This window comes from Stegodyphus dumicola, chromosome X1, assembly GCF_044657685.1.
Source record: "Stegodyphus dumicola isolate Sdum_Otavi_A_Nest chromosome X1, ASM4465768v1".
Classification (NCBI taxonomy): Eukaryota; Metazoa; Arthropoda; class Arachnida; order Araneae; family Eresidae; genus Stegodyphus; species Stegodyphus dumicola.
In genome coordinates, this window is record NC_140780.1 from 164,292,915 (window position 1) to 164,311,418 (window position 18,504).

Consider the following 18,504-nt stretch of genomic DNA (forward strand, 5'->3'; position numbering starts at 1 on the left):
CAGATTATTTGCATTCTTCAGTACTACTTTAGTGAAATGAAATTTCTTTAGGCTTACTGCATTCAATACCTCTAAAATTCGGCAAGTCTTTGTGATAATTTATGTTAAGGATAAATAAATGAAATTTATTTCAGATGCATTTAGTTTTCGGCAGTTTTCGGATAACCGGCTCTTGGCGACCTCGCTACGGCGGCCGGTGGTGGCGATTTCCGCCAAACCCGGCTACCCACCCCGACAACTTTCTGCTGACGTTTAGGTTACTGTAGAATCCGGAGTATCGGGAGGGATTTAGGGAAAACTTCTGTGTGCTCATATTGAAGGTCACGTGACCATTTTTCTTCGCTTCTGCTGCGTGGTTAGAAGTTGAGAAGTTTGTCTCCTACTTGATCGGAGCGTAGGTAAATAAATAATAGTGTTAAATGCGAATTAAAACCGATAATTATAAATAAATAATAATGGTAAATGCGAATTAAAACCGATAATTATAAATAAATAATAATGGTAAATGCGAATTAAAACCGATAATTATAAATAAATAATAATGTTAAATGGGAATTAAAACCGATAATTATAAATAAATAATAATGTAATTAATTATTATTTTTATATGTTTTTTTCCCTTTTGCTTTTCATTTCTTACATATATACGGATAATTAAATATAATAAGAAGATTAATTATTATTTTTATGTTTTTCCCTTTTGCTTTTCATTTTTTACATATATTGTTCGTAACTGGAGTTTCAAAAAAAAAAATTTTAATTCCCTTTTGCTTTTCATTTTTATTTTTAGAATTAAAACGGATAATTAAATAAATGATAAATTATTAATGTAAATAATAAATTAATGTATGTAAATTCGGTGTCTCCTACTTGATCGGAGCGTACGCAAATAAAAAGGCGACCCACCCTTTAAGGAAATGTTCCTCTTTTTGCAATCACAACTCGAAAATTATAAATCAGAGAAGTAACTAGGCAGGATTCTGATACTTAATTTGGAATGAACTTTGCAAGTCATTCCGTAGCGTTTAATTTTTTTCATATCTTGAATCTCTTACTATCATTAAATAAGGAAGAAATTGCAGGTTTAAATGTATAGTTCTCACAATGTAATAAACGACAGTACTTGCAACCTGTGCAGTCGCACGAAGAGGCATGGTTAGGGACAGAAAAAGTTTGGATTTAGAAGTACGATTGACATTACCAAATGGCAAAGTTAAAGGCAGATAGATTTTTTCTCTGTTATTTACACTGATAAGCGGGAGGGCAAGAACGCCTTTCTAATTGTTATTTGAAATTAAATTTTACAATTTACTTTACTTTTGCTTTTAATTTACTTTCTACAGCACCGTCAATATAGTACATGAAACCGTCAATAATAATATAATAATGATAATAAAAATGGTATCACACAACTAAAAGTATATACTACTTCGTAAATTTCGATAAATTAATTACTGAAAATATTAAGCATATCAATGGCAGCGTTGGTTCAACATTTGAAAGAACGCGAATTACATTGCTATTTTCACCACACAAACGAATGGAATATTTCAGAAAAGAATTCTCCCCCGTTATTACAATATTTCAATAATTTTCGCAAATTAAAAAATTTATTTAATACGTTTTAATAATAAATGAAGCGATTTTCACTCATATAATCCCTTTGTACATTACTATCTTTCATTTCAGAACCACTGCATAACTTTTCTAAGACATAAATAGCTTCCGTTAATATATGTTCCCATACATTATATTTATTTTTTTATATTTTTGTCTTTAATAAATTAATGATAGATAGATAAAAAAAATTGATACTGCTTAATTTATAAGCAGCGTAAAAACTGGAAATCTAAGGTCATTAATTTCCGAGACATTAATAGTTTTTCAAGATGCAAATAAAGCAGATAACAATAATCATAAATATTAATGCTCCTAAAATATATCCGCATAACCTAATTGATTTTTGCTTTTTGATCCACCACAAACCTATTTTCATTAAATGAAGTTTTGCGCATTTCTCTGCAAAGTACGCAAAACTTGTTTCATACAACTTTATTTTAACTAAACGTTATACTTGTTTAGGGAAGTATAAAACAAGTATTTATGTGTACTACTTTTAAAATCCATGTGACAGAGTGTGAGTTCTCATCTTGAAATATACGTTGTGTCGATGAGCTTAACTACAAATTATTAAACATTTCTGGCAAATGCCAAAAATTAAAAACAAAATTTTTTAAACACGTCCTGCGCTGTATCTGCAGGATCTATCAATCAATCAATCGACTCGACAATCGAAAATCAATCGACTTGAATGGAGCTCACCAACATGTAAAAAGCGTTTCTATTAATATGCAAGATATGAGAAAGAAGTTTGAAGACATTATGAAAGAAGCAGAGTTTTGAATATACAATTCTTGTATATTCACAAAAATACAAATATACAAATTTATATACAAATTTTATATACAAATTTTTGTATATAAAATAAATGGGACATAGAAACTAAATTTGAAAAATAGAAGAAAATAAAAACAAGAAAATATTGATGAGTTATGTGAGGATAACAGGCCTTGAAAATTCCGAAATGTCTTTTAAAGTAACAGTTTTTTATGCTGCTCTCGACATTTTAAATACTCAGTTAAAATACAGAATGACTGGAATAACAAAAATCGCAATGATGTTTTCATTTTTGGAACTTAAATTTCCGTATTTGTCATTGTTAACAAATACGGAAATTATTAATAACTAGCGGGCTGAAGCCCGCTTTTAATTGTTGACGTGTATAAGAGTTCCTATGTTAAATATCACCGTTATGCCATAGTTGGACCGAACTACCAGGGTTCAGCGGTTTTGCGCGGGTTCCCCCTGCTTTATTCCCGTGCGCATCCAGAAGATACTGCATACACGTCACACATGCGTAAAATCACGAAAACACCTAAGCAGGCAGCCCGCTCGCCGGGATTCGAACTTTGGACCGAACTACCTGTGTTCAGCGGATTTGCGCGGTCTGCGCCCGCTTTATTCACTTGTGCATCCAGAAGATACTGCATTCCCAATACACATGCGGGAAAATCACTGAAACACATATAGAGTCAGCCTGTTGGCCGGGATTCAAAAGTTGGACCGAACTACCAGCGTTTAACGGTTTTGACCAGGTTACGCCTGCTTTATTCACGTATTCATCCAGAAGATACTCCGCACACAATACACATGCGTAAAATCACGAAAACACCCATGCAGCCAACCCGCTAGCCGGTATTCGTAAGTTGGACCGAATAACCAGCGTTCAACGGTTTTTCGCGGGATTCATCCGCTTTATTCACCTATGCATCCAGAAGATACTGCATACACGGTACACATACGTAAAATCACCCAAACACCCATGGACCCAGCCTGTTTTCCGGGATTCGAAAGTTGGACCGAACTACCAGCGTTAAACGGTTTTGCGCGAGCTGCACCTGCTTTATTCACGTATGCATCCAGAAGATACTGCAAACATCATACACATGCGGAAAATCAAGAAAACACGCATTCAGCCAGCCCGTTAGCCGGGATTTGAACGTTGGACCGAATTACCAGTGTTCAGCGGTCTTCACATATGCATCCACAACATACTTCATAAACGTTACACATGCGGAAAATCACGAATATTTGTCATTGTTAACAAATACGGAAATTATTAATAATGTTTCAAAAATACAGAAAAAAATATAAAGAAGACTTTGCTAATGTACTGGAAGTACAACTTTTATTATTTATAAATACTTTCAGAACAGATATCCAAAATTTGAAATCCGTTAAGGATCTAGCTAAATTAGCAATGGTAAAATACTATGACATGACAAGCAGTTAATCGGGAGTGCAATTAACTTATATTGTATTTATCATTCATTATCTGTAACCAAAGCCACGAGCGAGAGGTTATTTTCAATAATAAAAACATATTTAAGAAACACTATGATACAAGATCGGTTGTTAAACCTATCACTATTGAGCGTTGAAGTTGACTTGGCTGTGAAAATGGTCGTCCAGGTATTGATAAATAATTTTGCGGAAATGAAGGTTAGGAGACGCAAATTTTAATAAAAAAGATTTTTGTCTTTATGATGAATTTCGGTCACCAGTGTTATAATTACACTTATTGAGGGGGGGGAATTAGAGAAGAACAGCAGTACGGGCTGAGGGAAAATTAAAAAGAAACAGGAAAAATCTTTAGCATTCATGTTTTTTTATAAAAATGATGTATTCAAGTAGTTTAGTGTACCAAAAGGATTTTTAAAAGGACAGCAAAAATATTACATATTTTCTACTAAAATTGTATATTCAAATAGTTTTCTTTATGAAGTTTATGATAAATATGTTTTATATTTAACAAATGTACTTGTATATTATTGCATAAATTATGTTCGTAAGTTGAGTAAAATCACAGAGTACTATCTATTGATGTAATATTTTTTCTGTACGTTTATCAATTATCTTGTCTGTCAATATCAATTATCTATCACTCACACGCACGCACACAAAAAGTCTTAAATTACAGAATTAAAATCATCTGACGTCAAATACCCAGACTAAAGCAAATTTGCATTTCACCAGTTAGCAAAGGGGAAATATTTTCCTTTTTATTCTTTCTTCATATTACATAACTTTCAAATGGTTCCCTGAGAACGTGCTTTTATTTTTTAACAATTAATCCAGATGTGATAAAAATCATGAAAACATTGGCTCCAGGAATCCTTGATTTTTTTTTTTTTTTTTTTACTTTTCACGTTTTTTTCTTTAGTTTAATTTTTATTTTTAAGCACATTAAATTTATTGGTTTAGGGACCCAGGAAATTATTTTGCATACGGGACCAAGAATTCTAGTTACACCACTGTCTATAATGTATATATGCGTAGCTAGTATATGTGTAATGAGATGAACTACCAGTGCTTACATACTTTACCGCCAGGCCGCTGCTGAACCCTTCATTAATTAATGACATAATCACACAAAGCCACGCATTTACACACAACTCCTGAACATAACAAGCAACCAGCGCATTAGCGGGATTCGAACTTCGGACAGAACTACCAGTGCTCACACACTTTACCGCCAGGCCGCTGCTGAAATCTTCATTAATTAATTACATAATCACACAAAGCCACGCATTTACACACAACTCGTGAACATAACAAGCAACCGGCGCATTAGCGGGATTCGAACTTCGGACAGAACTACCAGTGCTCACACACTTTACCGCCAGGCCGCTGCTGAAATCTTCATTAATTAATTACATAATCACACAAAGCCACGCATTTACACACAACTCGTGAACATAACAACCAACCCAATTATTCTACACTTATATAATAATTCTATAATTATTCACATTATTTAAGTGATATGATTCATTAGTGTAATTGTACTGGCTCGTATACACACGAGGAAAACCACGAAATTTCCAATGCAGCCAGGGCAATATGAAAGACAAAAAAATGTAACAAATAACCAACAATTAAAGGTTACCAATAATAGTGTACAACAGAGATGTATACCTCTCGCCAACTGAAAACAATTGTTAAATTCAATGGAAATGAATTTTCAAAATCAACAGACATGCGGTCTTTAAATTTTGTACATCCGAACTGTCTTCTCTCTTAAGCAGCAATATGACAAAACATTTAAAAGAAGAGCATATCTTTAGAATTTCCGATAGACAGTCTTGCGCCGAACAGTGTTGCCATTGCTCGCTTAGAAATCATCGAGTTTCTTAATCAAAAACACATAAATGCTTTACAAAATGTTAAATAGTTAATAAAACAAATTACAAATTTGAGCTTTCAGATGCCCATATTCGGGTGGTGACGTACATATTCAAAATTTCATAGCTGTAGGTACCGTTGTTTTATCACAGTATCTGCATAAATGTTATGTACGTTAAACATACGTATATTTATGCTGATTCTTTATTATTAAATATCTTTAAATATAACACACAGCGATAATATTCGGTAGAAACAGTTCAACGCAAAATGCGAAAACGAAATTAATAGCCCTTCTGGGCTAACGCGCTTTGGGATAAAAACGCAAAAATAGAACATAACAGCTTTCATTGTCAGTGCTTAAAAAAAAAAAAAAAAAAAAAAAAAAAAGATAGGCCTTATTTAATTTAATAAAATCGAAAAGTTGAGCAAGTTGCATATTTTTGAGAGGATAAATATGCCACGAAACCTTCAAAATCATTTTTTAGTTCATCACGCACGCATATCTGCACACAAAAATAACAATACCTATTATTCTTCTGCATCTCTGTTTAAAAATGTTTTAAAAAAACATATGTACCGAAAAACATTTATTTGTAAAGTAAAATATTTTTTTTTCGAAAATATTTTAAATAAATTTAAAAAAGAAGATTTTTCGCGATCATATTTTGCCGCGGTTAAGCCCGTGCAGCTGTCTGTCTGTCTGTCAGGTACTGAAAAAAATCAGTACCTCGGTACTTACGTGAAAACGTGGTTTGGACTTTGCCAAAGCTAAGTTTACTTTTAATCTATTTTCATCCATTACATTTTTTAATATTATTTTTCACTTAAAATTTGTTTTAATACTTTGTTTTCATAGATACATATCATTACTATTATTTTTATTTTCCTTTTTTTTTTTTTTTGTAACAGTACTTTCTAGTTTGAACTTTTCACTTCTCTATCTTCCTATAATGAACTAATATTGTTTAATTAAATTTATAATTACTTTTCATCTTTATTAAACTTTTTTATTTCTGATAGTTTTGACTTTTGCATAATTACCAAGTTTCTGAAATTTTCTAACAATAAATTTCATTAAACTATTTCTGTCACTGTACTGACTTTTTTGAATATGGCTTCTTTGCATGAAAAACTGAAATATTTCTGTTTAATTACTGACATGCATTTAATTAATACAGAGGCAGCTGCACTCGAGTTTGCCACCGATGCTGGACTTCTTCCCAGAGAGGATGAGGCACCACCTTGCCCCAAGTGCCAGGCACCGATGAGAAGCAACAAGAGAAAGGAATCAAAGCTCGGATGGCGTTGGGTCTGCAGCCTGAGAAATCGCAACAACTGCTCTGGCATGATTAACCCCATTGAAAATACATTTTTTGAGGGTACAAAAATCCCAATAAGGGAAGCTTTAGTCATAACTGTGTACTTTGATCTAGATCACAGTTTCAGTTACATAAATCAGCAGCTAAAGCTATGGAGGGAAAAGCAAAAATTACCAGTAATTGCAAATGAGACTATTGTTGACTTTTTATCATATTGTCGTGATGTATGTGAAATTTTTGCCTCTCATCATAGCAGAATGTTAGGTGGTAAAGGAAAATCTATATTAATTGATGAAACATTTTTGACCCGCCGCAAGTACAACCGCGGCAGGGTAACCAAAAATATGACCATCGTAGTTTTAGGCATCTACTGTCGAGAAGACAAAGAAGGATTATTTTTCAAGGTTAAAGGAAAAAGCAAAAGGCATTTGTGGCCTTACATTAAACGTCATGTTCACCCAGAAACCACCTTCATATACACTGACTCTGCTCCACGATATAAAAGGATAGAAAATTTATTTCCGGCAGCAACACATAAAACTACCAATCACAAGAAAGGTAAATATGTGTCTTTTTTTTTAATGAGTGACATTTTTTTTTCCATCCTTAACATTCATTAATCCTTTATTTACAGGCGTATTCGTAGATCCCGATGATAAACAGAACACTATAAATGATCTTGAGGGTGAAAACAAACTTTTTTAAGAGGTCTATAAAGAGCAAGAGAACAGATGATATTTGCACGCAGTACATGGCGGTACATTATTACAGGCGGTTCCGCTTGAAGCCCTTTACTTATGATGGAGAAAGACTTGCTCAGTTTCTACAGGACATTAAAGCTGTGTATCCAGGCCATGGAAAAGTCGGCCTTGAACTTAAAATGTTGGACGAACCAACATCAGAAAGCGAAGGAATTGAGGACCTGATGCCTCCAAAGAAATCAGCCCGACAAGATGATGATATACCATTCATTCAGGAAAATGATGATAAATGGGGTAAAAGCAACAAATATAACTTTATTTTTGACATAATTTATTTATTTACATATATATACATACAAAAATTGCATTTAAATATTAAATTACATACCATTATAATCTATGTGCTTATTTTTCAGAGTAAGGGAACACAGACCAAGTTTTAAAACTGGAATAAATGATAAGAAAAGCATACAAGTAAATTGTTTACTATAATTTGTGTAAATGTTCAGATGGTCCACAAATTTTGATTTAATACCTTTTTGTTTTTCACTACATGAAATTGTTATTTTTTATTTCCTTTTAGAATTCAACCAAAAAACAGAGCCCAGAAAACAAAAGGATGGAAATGTTGCGAAAATGTAGCATATCTTTTACAGAAAGAGGTAAATGTGTATTTCAGTTATTCTCAACTTTTATTTTGACGTGAGAGCTATTCTTTATATATTTTGTTATTCCTTCATTAAAATAAACTTTCTTTCACAGCTGCAGATCCAAAATGTCATGAAATACTATGACAGAGGTAAGACAAAATTTTAACCATTCACAGCTTATGTTTCAAATTAGTGCTTCACTTTATTTTAATACTACTCCTTCAGTAAAAGCAACTGTAAAATTTATTTAGTTATTATTAGTATAAGTTTACCTACTTATTTTTCAGTAAAAAAAACTTTATTGCAAATTAGGTAATCCAAAAAAAATAAATAAAAGAAAGAAGAAAACTAATTTTGACAGATAAATTGACAAACATAGAGGTGAGTTGATTAATTTAAAGGTTTCCAGCCTACTTCTTACCAGAAAACATTTTATTGTTAAGGATAATTTATCACCCCTTTCAGGTAAAGAATATTGCAGAAATGAGAAATGAATCATGGAAAGAAATGAATCTTCAGTCAGAAAATATACAGGTGAATTCATTACTTTTAATGTTTCCAGCCTGTTTATTTTAATTATGTATTTTCATACTACGTTTAGTATTTTAATTTTACCGTTTATTTATTATTTTAAATATAAGGATTCAATCTTACATTATTAACTTCTTAAACTTGCCACCCTTTTGTGGTAATTGTGTATTTTTGTACTATGTTCAATTATTATTTTCTAGTTAAAAAGAGTATGTAGTTAACAAAAGATTAAAACTAAACAACAGAAAGAACACTTTTAGAAAAAATATTAAAACATTTAATAAAAGTGTTTATATATACGCTAACTTATGTTTTCATTATCGTAACCTTGTTTAGTTATCTTGTATTATGAATATGCATAATATGGATATTTTGTTTAGGGACTTCAAAAATAACATTTTGCTGCCACTTAGACGAGGGAAGAAGCAGATGGAGAAATCAACTCGGATGACAAACCCAGTACCTGGGGGTATAGCCAGGTTTTTCTTTCAAGAAACACATCCGAGTTGAAACGACTGATGCGGGCCACACCTGAAAGCGAAGGAACTGAGCAACTGCTGCCACCGCAGGAAATCTCGACGATCATGAAATTTAAAATCTTGTTTACTTATCTTGTATTTTGAATATGCATAATATGGATATTTTGTTTAGGGACTTCAAAAATAACATTTTGCTGCCACTTAGACGAGGGAAGAAGCAGATGGAGAAATCAACTCGGATGACAAACCCAGTACCTGGGGGTATAGCCAGGTTTTTCTTTCAAGAAACACATCCGAGTTGAAACGACTGATGCGGGCCACACCTGAAAGCGAAGGAACTGAGCAACTGCTGCCACCACAGGAAATTTCGACGATCGTGAAATTTAAAATCTTGTTTACTTATCTTGTATTTTGAATATGCATAATATGGATATTTCGTTTAGGGACTTCAAAAATAACATTTTGCTGCCACTTAGACGAGGGAAGAAGCAGATGGAGAAATCAACTCGGATGACAAACCCAGTACCTGGGGGTATAGCCAGGTTTTTCTTTCAAGAAACACATCCGAGTTGAAACGACTGATGCGGGCCACACCTGAAAGCGAAGGAACTGAGCAACTGCTGCCACCGCAGGAAATCTCGACGATCATGAAATTTAAAATCTTGTTTACTTATCTTGTATTTTGAATATGCATAATATGGATATTTTGTTTAGGGACTTCAAAAATAACATTTTGCTGCCACTTAGACGAGGGAAGAAGCAGATGGAGAAATCAACTCGGATAACAAACCCAGTACCTGGGGGTATAGCCAGGTTTTTCTTTCAAGAAACACATCCGAGTTGAAACGACTGATGCGGGCCACACCTGAAAGCGAAGGAACTGAGCAACTGCTGCCACCACAGGAAATCTCGACGATCGTGAAATTTAAAATCTTGTTTACTTATCTTGTATTTTGAATATGCATAATATGGATATTTCGTTTAGGGACTTCAAAAATAACATTTTGCTGCCACTTAGACGAGGGAAGAAGCAGATGGAGAAATCAACTCGGATGACAAACCCAGTACCTGGCGGTATAGCCAGGTTTTTCTTTCAAGAAACACATCCGAGTTGAAACGACTGATGCGGGCCACACCTGAAAGCGAAGGAACTGAGCAACTGCTGCCACCGCAGGAAATCTCGACGATCATGAAATTTAAAATCTTGTTTACTTATCTTGTATTTTGAATATGCATAATATGGATATTTTGTTTAGGGACTTCAAAAATAACATTTTGCTGCCACTTAGACGAGGGAAGAAGCAGATGGAGAAATCAACTCGGATGACAAACCCAGTACCTGGGGGTACAGCCAGGTTTTTCTTTCAAGAAACACATCCGAGTTGAAACGACTGATGCGGGCCACACCTGAAAGCGAAGGAACTGAGCAACTGCTGCCACCACAGGAAATCTCGACGATCGTGAAATTTAAAATCTTGTTTACTTATCTTGTATTTTGAATATGCATAATATGGATATTTCGTTTAGGGACTTCAAAAATAACATTTTGCTGCCACTTAGACGCGGGAAGAAGCAGATGGAGAAATCAACTCGGATGACAAACCCAGTACCTGGGGGTATAGCCAGGTTTTTCTTTCAAGAAACACATCCGAGTTGAAACGACTGATGCGGGCCACACCTGAAAGCGAAGGAACTGAGCAACTGCTGCCACCACAGGAAATCTCGACGATCATGAAATTTAAAATCTTGTTTACTTATCTTGTATTTTGAATATGCATAATATGGATATTTTGTTTAGGGACTTCAAAAATAACATTTTGCTGCCACTTAGACGAGGGAAGAAGCAGATGGAGAAATCAACTCGGATGACAAACCCAGTACCTGGGGGTATAGCCAGGTTTTTCTTTCAAGAAACACATCCGAGTTGAAACGACTGAAGCGGGCCACACCTGAAAGCGAAGGAACTGAGCAACTGCTGCCACCACAGGAAATCTCGACGATCGTGAAATTTAAAATCTTGTTTACTTATCTTGTATTTTGAATATGCATAATATGGATATTTTGTTTAGGGACTTCAAAAATAACATTTTGCTGCCACTTAGACGAGGGAAGAAGCAGATGGAGAAATCAACTCGGATGACAAACCCAGTACCTGGGGGTATAGCCAGGTTTTTCTTTCAAGAAACACATCCGAGTTGAAACGACTGATGCGGGCCACACCTGAAAGCGAAGGAACTGAGCAACTGCTGCCACCACAGGAAATCTCGACGATCATGAAATTTAAAATCTTGTTTATTTATCTTGTATTCTGCATATATAACATGGATATTTTCTCTACAAAAAACTCCAAATAGTGAACTGCCAAGTAATACTGCTGAAAACTGCAAAATGTGGTGCTGAATGGTAAGTAATATAAAATATATGTGTACACATTAAAATTAGAGGATTATGGCTCCTGGCGAAACCTTGTAAAAAAAAACGCATCAGGATTCCTACCTCCCAGTCTTAGACGTACTAGCTTAAAAATTGGGATTATTTGTAACTATTTTGTTTCACTAATATCATTAATCACATTTCTTACTGTTTCTATTTTTTTTATCAAATTTAGATTTAATTAAAAATCACTTTAACCTGCATGTAACGTCATGTAATGTGAAAATAGTGCCTATTTTTTAAATGAAATTATATGATAATACCCGCATAAATATTTTTTATAAATAATTGATTTAAATATAATTATAAAAACTAATTTACAAAATTTGGTAATGCTTCAATTAAAATGAATAGTCAAAAAGCAGAAGAAAAGATTTTTCTTTTTTTAAGTACGTGTAAGTCTTAAGGTGATGTGGAAATGGAATCATTTCTAATTTCAAAATGCAAAATGCTTGTAAAAATTGTTCTTTTTCAGATCTGATGAACAGGCCTCGATCTATAAGAGTGGAGTTCAGTGAAACGAAGTATTGGATTTTAACAAGGAAGGAATCTATAACAGTTTTTCTTGTGAAAAAATGAAATTTTATAAGTTATCAGCAGAGTCATAGTTACTGTTTTCAGCGCCCAGGGAAAACTGAAGATTTTGTGCCCCTCCCGACTACTGGCCAAAAATGGAAAACATTCAACTCTAAAAATTCGTAACATCATTTTGGCTTCCCTTGGATGATGTGCCCACGGACATATGCCCCCTTTCTAGCCCTGGTTATCATATACACAGTTTCTTGTGAACTTGTTGACTGTGAGAACCTGGATACATATTTTCTTGCAAAACTGTGAGAAACTAGATAAAAATTTTCTTGTGAAAAGATGAAACTGTGAGAACCTGGATAAAAATATTCTTGTGAAAAGGTGAAACTGTGAGAACCTGGATAAAAATTTTCTTGTGAAAAAGTGAAATTTTTATATAAATATAAATAACATGATTTAAGAAGACAAAGATTGTACAAGCAATGTCATCTAGGGGTAAGTACCTTCATTTTGCAATATATGTTTACATTGATAAATTAAAAAATATGAAATTCTAGCATATTGAAACATAAGTTAAGAAATATTTGTTTAAATTTATTAATTAAAAAAGGTGAAATTCTTACATATTGAAACAAAAGTTAAGAAATATATGTTTAAATTGATTAATTAAAAGAGTTGAAATTCTTGCATATTGAAAAATAAGTTAAGAAATGTATGTTTAAATTGATTAATTAAAAAAAAGTTGAAATTCTAACACAGGGAAAAATAGAAAATATATGTTCAAATTGATTAATTAATAAAAAAAAAATGAGTGCTATATACTGAAAAATAAGTTTCTTAAAAAGAACTTACCATATATTACAAATACCTTAATAAATGTTCTAATTTTTCATTTCTCATCCATATATATCACGTTTAACTATCATACACTTACCTGCATAACATAATTAATTTAAATATAAATTCATTATTAATTTAAATGCCAAATAATATAATGCCGAAATTACATGCAAGTCAAATTTTTAGGTTGGAAGCTTTCTTTTAAATCGATTGTTTACAGTTTGAGCGTACGTACTTCTTCGCCCTATAGCGTTTCATGCAAAACATTTCACTCGTTAAAGTACACATTAATTAAAATTTCTTGTTCTATTACTTTAGACTGAATTACAATTAGTAAGTTATCATATCATGCTTAGTAATATAACATTAACTATGTTGTACAACATTGAAGAAATAGGGAATGTCAGGCGTCATCATGTCAACATGAACAAGGTAAAGTTCAATTTTTCCTTTTGGCAGTTCAGAATTGTTTTCCCTGTCCACTTCCCTCGGATAGGGAAAACAATATTTGGCCGCCATCTTGGATTTCAAAATGCGCTTTTTGGCGCATTTCTGAAATCCAAGATGGCGGCCAAAAACTCTCCAAATTCAGCCAAGAGCCGGGTATCCGAAATGAGCCGGTTGATCTTTACAATATGGTAACTGGTAGTTTGGCGACATTTTGGAGGCGATAAAGGTTACCTGGGACTTCGTGAATTTTTGGATCCCATGGCCGTAACTAAAGAAAAGTTTATCGGACACGTAATCAAGATTTTGAAGAAGATGAGGTAAGTTAGTATTTTTAATTATTTGAGGATATTATTTTTATGCATTGTTCTAAATGTAAGGTGGAAGTAAAGGAATTTGGTATTATTGGGAAAATTGTTATTAGCAATGATTTAGTTTAAAGTAATTAGGATTGTAAGGTAATTTTTATTAATTTAATGTATGTGCTCATTTATATTTTAAGTAGTGTTTTTGAATTTAATTATATTTTAATTAAATGATAGTTATTTTGTGAATTTTATGTTTGTAGGAATTTGGTACACGTTTAAGTTGAAGTAAACGTGCATGGAAATAATTTAAATATTTGATACTAAGTATTTGTAATGCTTGCGGTATGAATTCATTGGTGACGTGTATAATGTAATAGATGATTTAGAGGTAAAAGTTTTTGGATATTTTATTTATTTTATATATGGAAATGTTCATATTTGGAAAGGGTAAATACTTTTTCGCGATCAGGTAATTTCATATATGTTCTTTTTACCGGGTTTAAAGATTGAGATAATTGTCACGTATATTCGTGAAATTTTTCTAATTTATGAGAAAAAAGCAGTGTACATGGATATAGTGAAGAGTGTGCGCAATGCCATTTTTGTGCAATTCTGGGATGTTTTTTTAAGTAAAAATAAGTCGGCGTGTACATGGTTTATGTGTATGTGTTATTTTGAAAAACGCGTAAGGAGTATGGTATTGTGCACTTTTTCCCAATTTTGCAGTGAATGTTTGTCATGATAAAGCAGTTTTGTTAGATAAAATTTCTAGCATAAGTGTAATTCGGCTAGTAGATTGTTGGAAGAAGTGTTCAGTAGATAAAAAGAAAAGAAACATATCTTTACTTTGTGAAGACAAAATGGCGGCGGGAAAAAAAAATAGAGGGTTGCTGTAGGAGAGTTGGTCGCCAAATTTTTGCCAACAAAAAACGCCAAGTTACCATAATGTAAAGATCAACCCAAACATACAAATCAGTCAAACATTCAGAAAGCCAACCATTATGTTTAGCACCAATCTAAAATAGTCCACGACCAGAATATACTGCTCAGTTACAGGACAAAAAAAAATATCGAAAATTATACCTTCAGTTGATATGATGAAATACCCCAATATTTCATACTTACAGTATATCATTATCTCAATTCTTTCCAACAAATACATCATGTAGCATTAGAAACAAATATATTTTGTTCCTAAAGCTACAAGATTTATACTAGCGTGGAAATACAATTTTACTTCTCACTGCAAACTTATTCTCCATTTTATAATTCATATATTTAAATTTTTTTGCCACATTATTATTTTATTGCTTTAAATATTACAAAAGCCAAGTAAATTAATGGACATGGTATACAGAACACTATGATAAAGGCGATGAAAAAGAAGCCTACATGTCATCTAGTTCTATAATATAGAGAAAAAATTATTAAAAAATATTTTAATTCCAAAACTTAAAATTTAAAAGTTCTAGTAAAATCGAAAAATCAATAACAGCATTTTTCTAAAGTATATTACAAAATATTATAAACTTTAAAGTAAAATTAAACTGTTTCACTTCAAATTCTATTAAATAACATTAAATTGTTTCACTTCAAATTCTAACTAACTATTAAATAACATTAACAGATGCAAAAACTACATGCATAAATATTCCGAAGGCAATAAGCAATTATATATGCAAAAGTAATTTTTATAAAAGTCTTCCTATTATGCAAATTGGAAAAAAAAATTATCGCTTATTACAAGAAATATGAAGATAGAGATAAATTCAGCCACCACACTTCCTTAACGAAAATCAGTTAAAGATTAAAAAAAAAAAAAAAAATACCGTTTCAAAGACAGTTACCGACACTTACAGATATAAAGCTAACTAGTACTCAGAAAGCCTTTATTCGAACAGGTTTAACTAAATTTAAAAATAAGGGTTTAATTTTAAAGCACTGAGTGCGAAACATAGGTCATGATAAATAGAACAATTTAAGATACGCCTGACAGTCAGCCTTTCCTTGTGTCATTTATATTTTCTCTAAGGCCTTAGAGAAACTGTTTATCCTAAGTACAATCTGTTGATTAAAAAAAAAAAAAAAAAAAAAAAAAAAAGCAACATACATGGCACGACTTAAGGCTGAAAATATCATGAAAACTGCCATATTATAAATATAAGCGAATTGCTACTTTTAATATTTATCCTTAGCACTAGCGTTAAGCAAATAAACTTGATTTATTTTAGTCAACAACAGCACATAAATATGAAGCTAATATAACAACTCAAGTATTCCTTTACATTAAAAACAAACTTACATTGCACTGTTTCAGTCAAAAATTCCAGACAAACAAATCGAATGAAAACAAACACATATTTCATACACCAACTAATCGTTTCTATCGAACACAGTTGCCAGAAGCTTTTCAGCTAAGTACAGGAGAGGTTTCGATTTGTAGTAGAAAGTAAAGTTTTCTTTGGTACAGCAGAGAGAAAGTAACATCTGACGTCACGTGATCCAACTTTTGCAAGTAAATTTCGTTCCGGAAGTGACGTTCCCTGACCGATAGTGTTGCCGAATTATTTTATGCACGGCTTTATTTAGAAAATTTTACTTAAAACATAAGCAGTGTATCACAAAACTTATAAATAAACAGAATATCAATAAAGTTGCGAACATACGCCTATATTAATTCAGAAGTCAAACAACAAAAATCAGCGTTAATTTACAAAATTTTGTAAATTAACGCTGATTTTTGTTGTTTGACTTCTGAATTAGTATTTATTCGGCGTGTTATTGTGTCTTAATTATACGCCTATATTTTAAACACACTTTACAATTTTGGAAAAAGAAATTTCTTGCAAGGGCTAATATACCCTGTATTCTTGTATAACGTTCGTCCATTGATAAGAAAATATATTGACCCATGCAATCTACACCCTAAACTATTGTGTTCTATCTTCTAGAGTTATATGTATTTAGCTATGCACAAAGGTACACGCATATCAAAATTATCCGCTACATAACTCCACATTTCATGTATATTAAAGTTTACAATTTGTATCTCAATGCAAAAAGACGTAAAACAGTGCACTAATGGCAATATTTTTCTTTCATTTATCCAAACACTGAGCAGTGATCTGAAAACTGTGTCTATTGATGTATTTGCGAGCTGTGTCTTGAAATTCGTCGCTACTGTTTTGGCATTTAGCTGTCATATAAATTCTTAGCATTAGAATAGGGTATCAGCACCAAGATAATAAAAACATGTGATGAATATGTGTCATTAATCTGTCTGGGTATAATTGTCTGTTTATTATGCTGAACTATACATCAGATTTACATTATGGAAGGTATTATATTATCATCATGGGATTATATAATGGGACCTCAAATCGAGATGTTATGGTTAGCAGAAAATGAAACTAATATTCGAACCTTTCATGTGCCAGTTAACATTTTGAAAGATTTTAATATTTCTAAGCACTGCAAGAATGTTACTGATTCATTTAATTCCCCCCCCAGTCATTGTGACATGAAAACATATTCCACTATGTGTGGTCAACTACTTCTTGGAGAAGTTGATGCACTTAAGCCGTGTAATGAATGGTCTTCCAGATTTTATATATCTGAAAACAAAATCTTAATAGCAGTCATTTTTCGTGTGGATTCTTGGTTTTATTGCGGAACAGCAAAAGAAATGAAAGATGTAAGCCTGTGTTTAGGTGTCATCTTTAAACGTGAAGCAATTTGTTTTGCACTTGATCACCGGTGTGTTATTGATATGCAACTTAGGAAAGCTGTTGACATTTTACTCAAGTCTATGGTATGTTTTGAACAGATATATTACTAATTCTTTACGAAATACGAGCAGAATATTGGTATTTCTCATTTTTTTAAATTACTTTTTTTATAAAATTTTTATCATTTATAACAGGAATCTGTATATTTGAAATACAGTTGTCTGTTTCATTATACAGTGACATCAAAATTGAGAATACAGCAAAATTTGCATAGATAAATGCAGCTTTCAGTGCAAGTAGTTAGTTCTTTGGGCAGGCTTTTTTTATTTTATAGATTTAATAAACAATTCCATCTTTTAAGACTTGGGAGATTAAAAATAAATGAAACGTTAAGGGAAAAGCAAAGTTTGATGCAATAAATTAAGAATACAAGAGTCTGTTTTATGATTTTAGCCTATAAAAGATAGTGTTTAGTTGCAAGACTTCTAACTCTTTTAATACCTTCTGAGCATCATGCCACTGACTGTCGTTTCAAGTTACATGTAGAATTTTATACACTTATAGCAAAACATATTTCAAATGCCCTTCTCTGCTTCTTTCCCCAATGCAGTTAGATCACAAATTTCAATGTTATTGATGTCTGAATGTTGGGCTGAGGTATGTGCTTGTTGCTTATAGGTGTAGGTAAAATCCTAGTATACAGTATGGCCTTGGCACTATTTTGAAATATATCGCCAGCACCAAAATGACTCATTTATGGCTCATCATAAATGTCACGTTTACTGCTCACCA

General features: G+C 32.5%; 2 protein-coding genes across 4 annotated transcripts in view; one reads left to right on the forward strand and one right to left on the reverse strand.

Annotated features, from left to right (window-relative positions):
- LOC118186311 (myeloid differentiation primary response protein MyD88-like) overlaps positions 1–16,474 on the reverse strand; it is a 60,145-nt gene extending 43,671 nt beyond the window's left edge. The window contains exon 1 of the mRNA XM_085807004.1: positions 16,287–16,474. The gene's annotated coding sequence lies outside the window, so the exon portion shown is untranslated. The remainder of the gene's footprint in view (positions 1–16,286) is intronic.
- Positions 16,475–17,053: 579 nt separating this feature from the next.
- Positions 17,054–18,504, forward strand: part of LOC118190048 (guanine nucleotide exchange factor C9orf72 homolog) — a 67,154-nt gene continuing 65,703 nt past the window's right edge. Inside the window, exon 1 of one of the 3 annotated variants that reach the window (XR_015038735.1) lies at positions 17,054–17,795. Coding sequence is in view for 2 of the 3 variants with exons in the window: in XM_085808390.1 (XP_085664516.1) it covers positions 17,316–17,795 (480 nt within the window). In the remaining variant the exon portion in view is untranslated. The remainder of the gene's footprint in view (positions 17,796–18,504) is intronic. The other 2 variants (XM_085808390.1, XM_085808389.1) reach the window with 2 other exon arrangements.